Below are 15436 nucleotides of genomic sequence, written 5' to 3' on the forward strand. Positions count from 1 at the left end.
TGTATTTGGGATATTAGAACCAATTAATCCTCCATAACCATAATATCAAATATTTGCCTCATTTTTACTCTTCTTACCCGTTTTTTAATTGTTTTTCTAACTCCTCTTTCACCCTCATGTTCCATAATGCATTTCTGTGGGTGTTAATCTCTCCTCATACTCTTTTCCCCTGAAAGCTTCTGTTCAACATTTATTTGGTACACTCGGCCCTTATGTGTTCTCACCTTTCAACTAGCAGGGCATGGTCTATTATACCTAATAAAACCCTTCCAGCTTTATCTGAAAATTGACATATTTCAAAACTCATCTCTTAAAAACTGGAATCAGGGCTATGATCCTTTCATGAAATTATAACTTCCTTTAATATTTTCTTTTGGATTTTTTTGTTGTTGACACTATAAATATGATAAATACATGTTAAGTTTTTTGTACATTTTTCAGAAATTCTTATCATTTAGCCAGTCACTAAATGTTCTTGCTTCTCTTTAGTCTAATTAATTGAGCCTCAGAGAATTCATGGGTATTTGGAATCCTGTGAGTTTCCAAGCAGGCTACAAGGTGCTTAGGAACTGGTCACCATCTCCACTCAGTGTTTATTTCTTGCTTATCTCATCTTTTCATGTGTCCTCCTTGTTCCCTGGCCTCTATAAATTCAGCACTGCCTAAGTCAATTAGGGCAGAAGATTCCTACAGCCAAAATAAATACTCCATTTTAAAAATCTGTATTACAGAGTAATACAAATAACCAAAATTCTCAAGATCCAAAGAATTCTAGAAAGTCAGCATATCTCTACATAACCCAATTTGAACCAAGATATTTTCTGGACCTGATGCCTTCCCCAAAGTTCTTCAAAACTAGCCAGAAATGACATTTCCAAATACTCTGGCCCTCTAAGGAGTTGTCTGGAGACTGCGTAGAGTAACAATTTAGTAATAGAAGCAGATCATTTAACTTCTTTTATTCTTTCAGAAAAAGTAGTGCTGCTTTCTCCAATTTAAAATTGCTGATTAACTAACCCAGACATGTATTTCTCCCTCAGCGTTGCTCATCTATCATATTTCTGATAGCTTTTACCTTATATCTAAATGTATAAAATTATAAGATACAGATCATTTTAGTTTTATTTGATATACTGAAATCTAATCCCAAATTTTTCACCCTCAAACTTTAATGAAAATATAGGCATTTTTGCAAATTAAACTTTTGAGCAAATTCTTCCTAGAAATGATGGAAAGTTATTTCAGCCTTTAAATATATTTTCTCTTTGAAAACAAGAACACTTATTTTTTTTATTTTTTATTGTATTTTTCCATCACCATTTCACCTTCTTATACCCCCACCCTCCTGCAGTCACCACACTGTTGTCCGTGTCCATGAGTCCTTTCTCCTTTTCGTTCAATCCCTCCATCCCCTAACCTCTCCAGTCACATGAATCTGTCTGTATTTTGCTTGTTAGTTTAGTTTGATCATTTATTGATGCCCTTTAAGAGATGTAATACTGAGGTCCTTCACGAATAGTTTAACTTTTTGGTGAAGTATTTGTTTACTCGTTACATTTACATTACTCATTCTGTAATGTATCTTGTTTCACTTGTGCAATATCACTTTCTTCAGTTTATTGTCAAGTATAATGATAAACTGCATTAACATCCCATTTGGCAGAGAGAGTGTTTTAGAAACTAGTTTACTTTACTGATAAAAAAAAATAAGTTAACAGAATAAAATGCAGTATATCTTATGAATTAATTAATATGTATTTTAAGAATACTTTTTCTATAATTTCTAACCTACTATTCTCCTCAGTATTATATTTTATTAACTCTAGGGAAGAAGAATCAGTAACTTTGGAAAAGAACATAAAATAAAATTAAAACTATTAATTCTTACATTGTTAGAAGAAAATTATTTGTAATTGAGACTGAGCGTTTATGTATAAAGTATTCCACCATAAAGTAATTAGTAACTTGATAGAAAAAAACACTTTGCTTTAGGTATTGCCATTCTTTTTTGTGTGTGTGGTGGCAGGTGGCAGTTTGTTAAAATTTCAAGGAATCATTAACTTTCATAGCGAATGTAAGTGTTGGGATGGCCAAAAAGCCCATTATGGCTTTTTCCATATGATGGCTCTAATAGGGCTTAGTTGTCTTTAACTTCATTTGAAATAATTTTGTTAGATTGTGTTGTGACAGCTGTCATATTAGCAGTGCATTAAAAAAATGTCAGAATTGGTGAATTTTTGTGCAGCCATTTTAACATTTAAAATGGAAGAAAATACCATTTTTGGTGTATTATGCTTTATTATTATTTCAAGAAAGGTAAAAATGCAACTGAAATGCAGAAAAATTTGTGCAGGGTGTGGAGAAGGTGCTATGACTGATGGAACATGCCAAAAGTGATTTGCAAGGTTTCGTGGTACTATTGACATTTTGGCCAAACAATTCTTTCCTGTGGGGCTGTCTTATGCATTGGAAGACACCCTCGACCTCTACCCACTACAAGCCAATAGCAGGAGATAGCTGAGATACTCAAAATATTCAAATTAATAAAGGTATTGGTGAAAATGAAAAATGTGTCTTTTATATTACAGAAAAAATGTAATGGACTTTTTGGTTAACCCAATATAACTAAGATAACTATGCTTTAAAACATTAAATATTTTTGTGACTTCTTATAGTGAATTGTTGATTCGGTCAGATGATAAAAATAAAAAATAATGATATGGATTTTCTCAAATTACATAATGTTATTTTAATTTCACTGTGGTTCATAGTGTTAATATAACCTAGTAACTAAATACAGGGTCTTCAGAACCTGTTTTTTATAGTACATGTGATAGTAGGAGCTGATTGATAGATATCTTTAAATATGAGGCTGTCAAGAGCACGTCTCATATATTGTTGGCACCTGCTACTTAATTAAGGTGTTAGATTGCTTATAGTATGCTGAGATTACATGGAATAAAACTTTCTGTGGTTGTTCCTTTTCCTGGTTGGCTCTGAATTATTTTCTTTTTTACATTCCATTTCTGCTGTCATTTCTAATAGTTCTTCCACACCACCATATTCTAAAGCATAATGTAGAGGCCATGATTACATCTTAATGTTTGTTCATATTAATGTCCCTTTTTCACTTAGAAATTTTAATATAAGGTTAAGAGAGGGATGGATAGATTTAGTACCTTTTGAACATTAATGAAGGTGTCTTTGTACATTTGCAGTAAAGCTTTTTAAACAAATCTCTGCTATAGTTTTTTATGAAAGAATAGAAATAAATATTAAATACTTCCTATGTGTGAGACTATTTGGAAAGAGTGACTGCTGTCCCACATCTTGAACTATGAAAGTGAAGAATTTTTCTCATAACTAGAAAAATCTACTGGGGTTCCTGCTCCTCTGGTCTCCATTCTGATTTTAATTAGAGAATTTTTTTTTAAAGCTTTACTTTTGTAATTGGGCTTATTATTAGGGTGCATATTTTTATTTTACTCTCTGGGGGTGGGGAAGATGGCAGATACACATTTAGTAAGAGTTATTCATTTGCCACCATTCAGGAAGAAACTGAACTTTAAAAAATCTATCAAAAATTCTCTGGTGAGCCTTTTATTACTATCTTGTCTTGAGCCCTTTTTTTTTAATGACATCTATTATCAGATTGAAATGGCGATTGAGACGCTGCAAAAGTCTGACGGTCTGTCCACTCACAGAAGCTCCCTTCTCAACAGCCATGTAAGTTGCCTCTTCATGTAAACTAATCTCTTGCTTGTTCTGCATGTGTTGCTTGCTTCGAAGTGCTTGTTTTATTTATTTACTTATTTATTTTGCTTCTTAACCTTCCTTTCTCAGCCCCTTATGATCTCTGTATCACTTAATGGCTATTTTGTGCAGTGGAATATATAAAAAACAGTACCCCCAGTATACTGCTTTACTAGGTTTTTGTACTGTTTTGGTACAACTAAAACATTGCCAAGTTAATAACAAGCCATTATTTATTTATAAAATGTAATTTATGGGAATTTAAAACATTTAAAGTTTTCTACTTGATATTTATTTACTGTGAAGCAAATGCTTATCTGCATCTGTCTGAGACCAGAGATAATCATATCTCTTGTATGTCCATTAATATTCTTTAATGCCAAAAGAAATTGTAAACTGTTTGAAATGACTTATTTATCAATAAGACTATATAAGATGGGCAGGAAACAGTTGCCTGGAGAAGCTCAGGGCCCGAGACCTAACAAAAAGTGAAACTGGTCCAAAAGAAGAAATAAGACTGTAGATAAGTGATAAATTACTAATATTTGAGACAAAAGAGGAGTAGTGTTACTGCTTCTTGAAGCTTTTAACTGTTACCTGATGCAGCATCACTGTTAACACTGGTAAGTGTAAGAGGGGTGATAACAGTTTTCTAGAACTATAAATATGTTCATCAAATGTTCAGATTTGGGGGCACCAATGAAGATAGTGATTAAAACCTATTTTGTTACCATGATTTCTGAATATATAGGAAAACAGTAAATAGACCTTTGAATTAAATATAAATTAAAAGTAAATAGAGCTTTGAATTAGACCTTCTATTAAGTTAATGTGAATGACAATACAGTAAGAATTAGTTCCCCCCCAAACTGATAATGTGTATTTCTTAAATTTAGAGATGTTATTATGATTTATTAAAATTCTTCATATTTTATGACTGAAAAGCCCAAAATTGGACTTTAAATTTTAAATTCAAACACAACACTTAAATACTGCGTTCTTACACATTTGTTTTTAGATGAAGTATTTTATCTTGTTTCTTTTTGAATTGGAATTATCATGGCAAATAAAAACAGGTTAGCAGACTTGAAGAATGTCTGCAAGTTTGGTGAAAATTATTGATATAAATTTTAAAATAGTGTGTATTTTGGCCCTTGTTTTTGAAACATGTCAAGGAATATATACATATAAATTTTACTTTTCTGAAAATTTCTATGCAATGTATCACTTTTCTATGTTTCATAAGTATATAGCTTTTGTGTTAGCATGAGTCTGTGATTGTGTGTAAAGGCTGATTGACTATATGTTATTAGGGTGTATGTTTTGGGAAGGAGGTAATAACTAACTGTGTTTGTGTTTTGAAAATGGCGAGTGAAATTGTTGTTCACTTTTAGTCAGAATATCCAGGAACTTAAGAAAAAAACTCTGAAGTTTCCAGTTACCTTTTTTGAACTTTCAAGAATCTAAGAAGTTGTGCTTTGATATTCAATTCTCATTTCATTTTCATTTGAGATACATACTTTAGTAAAATATGTATGTTTAATTTTAACTTGAATTATTAATCTTCATTAGTATTTTCATGAATAGTATATAATGTGGGTATAAGAATTTTTGTATATTTTTATTTGTTGATTTGTTTGAAACTTTTCAAATGTGTTGGGCTTTTTGAAATTATTTTCTTTTAGAATTCATGAAGTAATACTTAGTGTTAATGTGTGAAATAAGTTGCATAAACAACAGTTAAATGTGTGTTACTCCATGGCTTCATATTTTTTATTACATAGCCTGGCAAATCTTCCATACTATTTACAACTGCCAGAGGCATTTCAATATACAGAAAGAGTGGGTGTAAATGTTGCTAATGCCGTGATAATCTTTCTCTAAATATCCTGATTCACTTTTATTACACCTCTGAGGTACAGTACATTCATTTAAAAAGCATGTTTAAAGTCAAGTCTTTAGAAATACAAATGATTATATAGATAGAATGTAAAGAGTAGAGAAAGGATCAGTGTTTCTGCTGACCAGTCAACTTTTCTTTCTCCCTGAGCACAGAAGATCCTGTTGCCTTTCTGTTATTGCTCCTAATCCTTGCTAGATTTATCTAAGCAACTAGAATAAACTACTGCAGGCATTCTAGTTAAAAACCACCTGCTAGTATTTTAAAGTCTGTTTACCTAATTGGTGATTTTCAGTTGTGTAGAAAAATTTTAGTAGAGAGATTTTTAAAATATTGTTAATATTTTAAATGTCAGTAAACTATAAGTTGCCTTTATCCCTTACTGTATAGGACCAATATAGAATTATTTGAGGTCTGTGGGATTCTTTGAAGAGGACACAAATTCTACTTTATGATAATAGTTCTCTGGTTTTTCAGTTTCTACAAAAGGCTAATTCTGTTAGTCAAAAAGTTAAGAGAAATTGTCAATAATTTGTGTCCCCTATATATCAGTTTCTAAAGAAGGGTCTTAATTATGATTTTTTAGCTCAAAATCTCTTGTCATTTGGACTAGAACTGATTTCCTATTTTCTCTTTATACTTTCATTATTCATAGTAATTCAGAAAATTCTTATTAGGGTCAAATCACAGAAATAATTCCCTCTCAGTAGAATCCAACTTGATTGCTTTGTTTTTCATCTTTCTTTCTGCACACTAGACAATGCAGTGGGATATTAAATTTTGTATCCCCGTTTCAGCATATTCTTAAGAGTTTTTAGTACTGCTGCTCTATTTTTATAATTATCACGTCATTATCACCCAGGTTGAAATGCATGTCTAACTTGTCTGTTTCATAATCTTTGTAGTGTCCCACCTGTGACTAAGCACAGTTACACCAAATGCCATATTTTATTTTATTAACAATAATAACATAATGGCAAATAATTTAGTAGTAGTATCTTACAGGCAAATAGAAAACATTTATTGACAAGTGAAAGTACCAAGGGTGTAAGGATTTTATATATTTTCTTTGTCCATCGATGCTTCCTTGGTGCCTGGTACATAACAGATGCTCACTAAATATTTGCTAAAAGAATGAATGTAAGGAACAAGTAATATAAGGGAACAGACCTTATCTTACTTTCAGTCTTCTAAGTAACTTTAACAATTATGTGTACATTTATTTGGGAACTTATATATGCATTGTTTTGTTATCCAGTATACTTCAGTGGGGGTCTGTGTGAATACTGTTGGTAGAAAGTGGTCTTCCTGCATACCAACTGAGTGAAAGAATATATGGTCACTCTATCATTTATCCATGTGCAATCTGAAAGCAGACCAGTTTCTTTTTTCTCCAAATGATCTAATCCTTTGAAAATCATAGCCAATAATGATATCATTCATCTCCATGTTTTTAGAATGGTACTTTTGATTTAACTTTACACCAGCCTATTAGTATAATCATTTTTATTTAAATGTTTTTATTTCTTTTTTTTGTATGTGACGATGCTACAGGTAAATGATATATGGACTGCCTAAATCAAATTAGAATATTATAATTCTCTTCATTGAAGATATTTTTATACTTCTTTTCTGTTGCAATTAATATAAATTAGTATTTAATGGTTTATATTGTATCCAATTTGTGATATTTTATATAATAAATTTGATCCCCTGGCTGGTTTGGCTCAGTGGATTGAGCGTCGGCCTGCGAGCTAAGTGTCGCTGGTTCGATCTTCCAGTCAGGGCACATCAGAGAAGGAAAACTCTGACTCCAAAAAACCTCCGCTGCCTTGCGGCATACCTCTTCAGGGGAAAGGCTAAGGGAGTAAACCCCGACAGAAAATCCGGAGCCGGAGTCCCTAAGGCAGTTTGACGTTGTAGTCAACACCGGCAACTCCTGCGGCGCACCTGAAGCCAAGCTGTATTGACTCCGTCTTTCCCTTGGACCCTTCAGCTGCGAAGAGAGGGGGGGTCTGCTGCATGGGCAACAGCAGACCCTCCATATCACCCTGCCCAGGCTCTGTAGCTTCAGCTTCACTGGAGAGGACACTCCAGCGTCATCGCAAGATGTCGATTCAACACGGGAGGAGACAGATACCATGTCACTCCCGAGTCGGACTGCACAGCCATTCTCGGCGGTGCAGATAGACTCTTAAGAAGCTACACCATCGTCTCTCGAGACGGACGGCTGCCGACGATATAATAAATTTGAATGTAGAAATGTCCTTAAGTTAATTGTTCCCAATTTTGACATAATGTTCTTCAGCTTGTGCATTTCTTAAAAATTCCATTTAAAGTATATAAAAAGCTTTATGCATTTATTTTATAGACTTTTCACAATCTAGCAAATAATTGTGTCATTATTTTTACTGCTTTTAGTTACTGAAATATATTGAGCTCAAAGCAAAACCTTGTTTTATACTCATTCTCCCTTGCCTTTGCTGTATTGTAAATATAAGTTATGACAGAAATAAGACTTGTCAAAATGCATATCATCAGTAAACTGAATTTAAAATGAACCCTAATGGATAATAATCCATCTGGGAAAAAATGCCAAATGTTACATTTAGATGTTAATTGGAGAATGCAAGATTTTTAAAAAAAATTTCTCAATCAGTATTTCCCTTTGGGAAAAATAAGACCTATTCATCTTCCTTGATTTATTGTGATTACTGTAGGTTAAATACAAAGGTTGAAAGATGAAATTATCTTGGTTTCCACCCTTAAAGGAATTTATGCTAGTTCATTTTTAGAACAATCAGCTTTTAAAGATAAAGGTTAAAAATTCCTATGGTATTTTAAGGGCTCTTAAAATCGCAAGTGTATACAAATATTTTGTAAGATCTTATAAAAGAATAAAAGAAATAATAATAGTTTAGTTCTAAATGACTTAATGGTAAAGGTATTGAATGTTAGTGTCAAAATATATTTTATTAAAGACAATACCAAACAAAGAAAATACATCCGATAATAGGCATCAACTTTCCTTGGGCAGTGCATGGAGTATACTTATTTAAGTCTTTAGGCTATACTCAACAGCCAAGTTTCTCATCACTAAAATTAATTCTTATATTGCATTTTAGACTCAAATGTCTGATTTACAGTTTCATCATTGTCAAAACTTGAAAGTTTAATACTAACATGTAGAATGCAGATTTTAATTCCCAGCTAAATCTCAAAGTGTTATCTGGCAGGTTCTAAACCAGTTTTCAGATATACAGTGTTTTTGGAGCACGACCCCTAGGGGATGCAGTTTAGTTGTTGGCAGGCTTCCTCGCTAGGACAGTCATGGCTGCAACAGAACCACCTCCACCCTTCAGGGCTTTTACTTCCACCTGACCTCTTTCTGCTTTTCCAAAGTGATCTCCAGGCTTCTGTCAAGGAATAAAATTTCCTCCTCCTGCACACAAGGGGCAGGGAACAAAATGTAACTTTGCTACTGTTACCAGAATACCCAATACCCACACTTGTGGAATTTTTTAACCAACTAATTACACACACACACAAATGTATGCACACATGTTTATGTGTGTGCACACACATATAACAAATAAACTCAGATTTTTAAAACATGGTTTAAAAATGAAGAATCTTTAAAACTGTAAACCCTTATAATAAGAACAATCAGTTTGCAAAACAGTCCAGATTATTTGACTTGCTTAGTCATTTCAGAAGACCACATAACCAATCCAATAAAAGCTTTATTTTCTCTAAATTATTCATTGGATTTGACTAGTACTATTTAAGCTTCTGAGTATTTTAAATCTAGCTTTCACTGTAATTTTCTCACTCCATGAAAAGATTTTTTAATTAAAAATTGTCTGATTAACTCATATATGTATAAATATACCATTGGACTCAAATTATTTTATATTGAACTTTAATATTTACACTATTTTTTACTTTTATAAAAGATAGTTTATGATAACACCTTCAAATATTTTATTATTGATTTTGCCTTTTCAAATTCTTTTATTATTTTTTCTACAAGATAATTTTCTTAATAATGAAAAAGTAGTAGAATCTCATTTTTAGAAATTAGTCTTTACTTTTAAATAATAAGATATTAAAAGAAATTAGTAAATAGTTAAAGCAGTTTACAGAAATGTTCCATTTGTATAGATTATTTTCATTTGCTTTATATCTTATTAAAAGTATTTTACATCAGATCTATTTTTATTATGTACTTTTGTATATAAAGTTTGTTATATAATTGAGTATTAACCATTTCTGAAAAAAATTAACATTTTCTATAAAGATACATGTGTTTTCATTAGCAAAAGAAAAAAATATTTGATGTTTTATTGATTTTTTTTAAAGAAATCATACATTTTGGGCTATGGCAATGTGCATTATTTTACCAGGACACACAGATATACATACAAATATACCTTTGAAATTTTTAACTTACATATATTATGTGTTATAAGCCTGTGGATGTGGGCACTTCACTAGTTTAGTTATAAAATAATACTATTTAAAAATATATACTTACAGTTTTTGTAAATTTGCCTTTCTGGGGATGGCTTTTCCTTAGCATTCCCTATTTCTTGATCTCAAGGAATTGAATTTCTCAAAGAATATTTCTTTATTCTATATTTCTATATTCTTTATTTCTATATTCTTAATGTATTAACAATAACAATGGAAGGCTCAATCAAGTATCTGTCCACAAACAAGAGCCAGCACTTCGTGCAATATGATGCACTGGAGCTCTTCTAACGCTGTTCAAGTGAGATACAGTGTGTTCAGATCCCAGTCCTTTAACTGAGGCAGGCGGATGAAATATGGGAGGCAGGTCTGATTGCCACATTTTATATGCCATCTCCTTCAGTTGCATTTATCATCAACAAAGTCTTAAAATTTAAAAACAATGCTAAAGAGACATTCTGACCCACTGTTGTAGGTAGAATACCAGTCTGACCCTTAAAAACTTGATTTCCCAATCATTTTACCTCCTCACTTTTATGCTACTGAATATGTTATCTGTGTGTCATTTAGAATACTCAGAAATCATATTTGAGTGTGCCTCTGGAGACTTGTTTACTGACAGGTTATAGGTGGTTCATATCAAAAGAATTCTTTTGATCTGTAGTTAATTTTGTCATTATAAAATGAATGTTTATTTTGTATAATTAAAAAAATTTTTATAGGGGAGGGTTGCATATGTTGCAGAGGCAATAGGCATGTTTAAATGTATATATTCGTATGCAGATATGGGTCATAGAGAACTTCAGTCTTCCTCACCAGAACATGTTTGTTTGTTTTTTTAAATAAAGTATTCTTCTCTATCTTGTAATCTTGGTGGCTATATTTTCTAAACCAACATCTGCATGGGTTTAATGTAGGAATATTTGAAATTATAATGGTTCTGGAAAGCTCAATTGTTACAGTTAATTAAAGGCAATAATTATGAAAATATTTTAATGAATTTTACTGACTCTGAAAGTTCAGGTTCTGAGTTTGATTACAAATCTAAAAATATGTAAGCAAAATGGAGAAATGCTTTAATTTATTTGTCTCCACATTCTCATTTTAAGGATATGGTTGTTTGTAAATTCCTAGAGGACAGTAATTAAATCACATTCATTTTTGCATTACGAGGTGCCTACTACATTGCCTGGTATATAGTTGACGTTTAATAAAGGAATTCTTTGGCTTCCATAACTTAACTTGAATTACATGTAAAATATCAGCTCTTTATCATACCACTATATGGCATGGAAATTTTGTTGAGTCAAGTAATGTGAAATATTTGCCGCTTTTGTGGGAATAACAACTGGTATGTGAGTAATCAGGCAATGTGTGTTGGAAAACAGACTCAAGCACTGAGATTGTATGAAACCTTAAGAAAGTTATTTAAATCTATTTTAGTTCTCCTTTTGTAAATAAATAGATGAACAAATTAAAAATTTAGTTTTGCTAATATTAAAACTCAATAATATATACCTGTGATGGTTTTTCTAAAAATGTCTTGCTCATTCTATACTTTAAAGATTTTTTAAAAAATATACACAGGACAACATAAGACTTTAAAATGTGAATTGTAGACTGAGAAAATACTGCTTTACCAACTACAATTGTAGTATGTCTTCCAAAATTATGAAGAAAACATAGTTTTAAAGTAGAAAAATTCAAATGATTATAATAAACTATTCCTTTTCATTACACATGTTTTTTTAACCAAAATGTAGTGAGTTTCTTTTCTTCTGTGGAAGAAATGACTTGACACTTTTTTTCTTTCTGCTTGCAAAATTCTGTCCCAGTAGTTAATAACATTATTGTATTATTTTGTGTAAGAGAATTAGAATTTTATAAAAATGAATAGAACCATAATATAAAAACTCATACAAGGAAGCCTGCTGTTCATGTGTTATAACAAGCCAACACTAAAGACATATTATGTGTCTTGCTGCTAGGTTTGGTAACATATTTTGTTCTGTAACAATTATAAATTACTTTTATGACCAGTTAAAGGGATTATTTCAATTCCCTGAAGAGGTTTTTGTCTCCAAAATAGCAACAAATTCAGGGAAAATTATTTTGTCTCTACATGTGTTTGAATGTCTATAGAAATAGAGTGGTCTCAGATCATAAAGGATGTACAGCTATTTACTTTTTCTGAGAGCTTTTAAAGTCAATTTATACTAGCCTCTAAATTACAACAGCTTTACCCTATTACAAGGCTTGATGAGTATTTCTAAATATTTCTGTGTATTGTACTTGCAGATATTGTATTTTTCACTCCTGTAAGTTGTATGCTTCTCTGTGTTTACTCTCCCTTATTTACACTAGCTCCAGTGGCTGTTGGACAATTACGAGACAGCAGAAGGAGTGAGCCTTCCCAGAAGCACTCTATACAACCACTACCTACGACACTGTCAGGAACACAAACTGGACCCAGTCAATGCTGCTTCTTTTGGAAAACTAATAAGGTCAATTTTTATGGGATTACGAACCAGGAGATTGGGAACTAGGTTAGTATTGAAAAATAAGACCATAAATTAATTAATCTCTCTTTTTCGAACTACAGCAGTTCAGTATATTGTTTGAGCAAAAGTACTTGATCATAGATAACATATAAAGAAGAAATATAGAATTACCTCAGTTTATAAACCCTTCCAGGAAAAGGAAAGGTCGTTACTCAATAAATACTACCAAGTCAGACTGATACATTGTCCTTAACATCAACTGAGCAAAACTTTCAAAACTGATTCTCAAATCACATAGGAAGTAGTAGACAAACCTGTTAATGCAAAATTTACATATGATGTTTTAAAAATTAACATATATCACTACCTTCTTTTTTTGAAAATAGCCATACTAAAGATGATAAATAAAGTAACATAGTAAATGGAAAACTGTGTATCTCTTGAAAAATTACATTGAAATGTCTTAAATAACTCTTCTGTTTGAATGGAGTAAGAGATTAACACTGAGTTTTTTCATTTCATTTCTGCAAACCAATTAAAAATCATTTGGTGAATGAACTTGAAAAATATGGGTGTTTGAAGCCCTCAACAACAACATGGTCATATTTACTCTTTTTAGCCTTTTAAAATTCTTAAGTGTGAAACCATATATGTATATGGAAGAAAAAAATATAGTATAGTTTTATTGCATGGAAGCCAATAAAGAAGACTCTTAGTTTCTCTGTTTCCTTGTAAAGAAAAATATTATAAAAATAATACTTAGAACCGTGGAGCTTCATTTTTACTTCTCTATAATTTTTACAAATTATTGTAACAAATATTTTAAGTAGCTTTTATTCCCTAAATCTTACAGAAATCCATATTAAACAGTTACAAGTCATAGCTTCATAGTATTCTAATAGACCTCATAAATTTATACTGAAAAGAGACGTGACTGTCCGTTTTATGAAATTTGTAAGGTATGTACAGTGTGGATTATTTCTCTCTGTTATATTTCAAATGATTATACAGCTTTCAGGTTGCTGGAGGCTTATTTTTATTGTAAGTGTATTTTCTTCTACCTATCTTGGCTTTTAGTCCCTTGGGGTGGGGGTATCTTTTTGTTTCCTAAGTATTTTTTCCCCCAGAACCACAAAAATCATTGTCTGGGACCTAACCTACGATTTCCTAGCTGATGGCTCAGTAGTTATGCATACTGTGCCAATATTTTGAAATTCTGGGCTTTATTCAACATTCTAATAGCTATATTGTTGTGCTTCCTTTGTTACCGAAAGGGATTTCAACGGATCCTATTTTGAAGCCCCATTCAAACCTTGAAACACATCTTTAAAATAAAAAGTGACAAAATTAGGGTTGTTTAGGCTTGTGAATGAGTAAAATCCATACTCTATAAGTACATATTACAATATTGTAGCATTTACTTTCTGGTATTTTTTTGTGTGTCCCCCACACCCACCCCCCACTATGAAACAGTATGTCTCCTGTTTCTTTTAAAATTGTTATATAGTATTTGTAATTAAGGATGGAAAGCAGAGCCAAGAAGAATAAGAAGAGAAAGCCTATGGGGAAAGTTTAAACAAATGCTGTGTTATAAGGATAACAGAACTCTTCATGTAGAAAAACTGACAATGGTAGGGGTCAAAGTACTGAGTCTTTCTACCATAGAGAAACTGTGTTACCTTTAATGCAGGGAACAGAAAGTAAATCAGTATAACTCATGAGACAGTTTAACTCAGATACATTTTTTAAAGCAAACTGTATGCAGAACTTGTATTTATCCATTAATAAAATTAACTGGCGAATTCATTCAAACCCAAACCACTTTTTCTTAAGATTTGGAACTAAGTAAAGTAAATAAAATCATCATGTTTCTAAAGAAAGGCAAATGAAAAAATACATTTTGTAGATTAAATTTCCAAATTAAGTTTAAGCCAAGACTGTGGGATATGCTGACCTCTCCCATTGCCAATGGAATAGAAAGAATCACTTCTCTCCCAACCCAAGCAGATGTTGATTTGTAAGAAATTGAAAAGGTAGACACTTCATCTGTTTTGTGGTCTCATAAGAGAGACGCCATTTCACTCTGTAGCCCTCTCATTGCCTATGTCCTCTGGTTAATGTCTTCTGTTTCCCACCCCTACCACAACTCCCTACCATTCTCCACTTTGTACAAGAGAAAAATACTAATTGGGCTTGTAGAATTTCTCAGTTTTGTTTTTTGCTCTATTCTGTAGTGAAACTTGGAAACAAGATTTAATCTCTGCAAGTGGAAGGCCTTTCTTTAGCAGCATTAGGTTTTTTCATGCTGGTTTATTTTGCTGAAATTATGCAGGTATTCAGATGCCCTACATTTGTTTAAAACTAGCAATATTATATATATATAAAAAACAAGATTTTAATGACTTCAAATATATAGGGTTCATCTAATTTATGTTCTTTAATATTGGAAGTAAAATCCTATTCTATTTTTTATCATCATCCTTGTTGAACCTAAGAAAACTAACTATAATTCAGTGATGTCATTGTCATGTATATTTCATATTGAAATTATCCCACAAACTTTATTTATTTATTTTCCTATTTTACATTTTATTGAATTCATTGGGATGACATTAGTTAATAAAATTATGTAGGTTTCAGGTGCACAGTTCTATAATTCATCAATTGTATATTATATTGTGCTCTATTTTTATATGAAATATTTAATCTGTATTTCCCTTGCATATTTTTGTAAATGAAATAAAAATTTGAAAAGAGTCCTGATATCTTGCTATATATAGGCTTGCGAAAAACTATTTTTTCTTTGCAA

At 31.7% G+C, this 15436-nt stretch overlaps 1 protein-coding gene across 2 annotated transcripts in view; it reads left to right on the top strand.

Moving 5' to 3' along the window:
- Positions 1–15436, top strand: part of RFX3 (regulatory factor X3) — a 284844-nt gene that overhangs the window by 205204 nt on the left and 64204 nt on the right. For both annotated transcript variants that reach the window (XM_090275842.1, XM_090275843.1), the window contains exons 5-6: positions 3652–3726; positions 12491–12672. In XM_090275842.1, coding sequence (XP_090131968.1) covers positions 3652–3726; positions 12491–12672 — 257 coding nt within the window. The remainder of the gene's footprint in view (positions 1–3651; positions 3727–12490; positions 12673–15436) is intronic.

Source organism: Furipterus horrens, unplaced genomic scaffold, assembly GCF_987537825.1.
Source record: "Furipterus horrens unplaced genomic scaffold, mFurHor1.1.pri manual_scaffold_4, whole genome shotgun sequence".
Lineage (NCBI taxonomy): Eukaryota > Metazoa > Chordata > Mammalia > Chiroptera > Furipteridae > Furipterus > Furipterus horrens.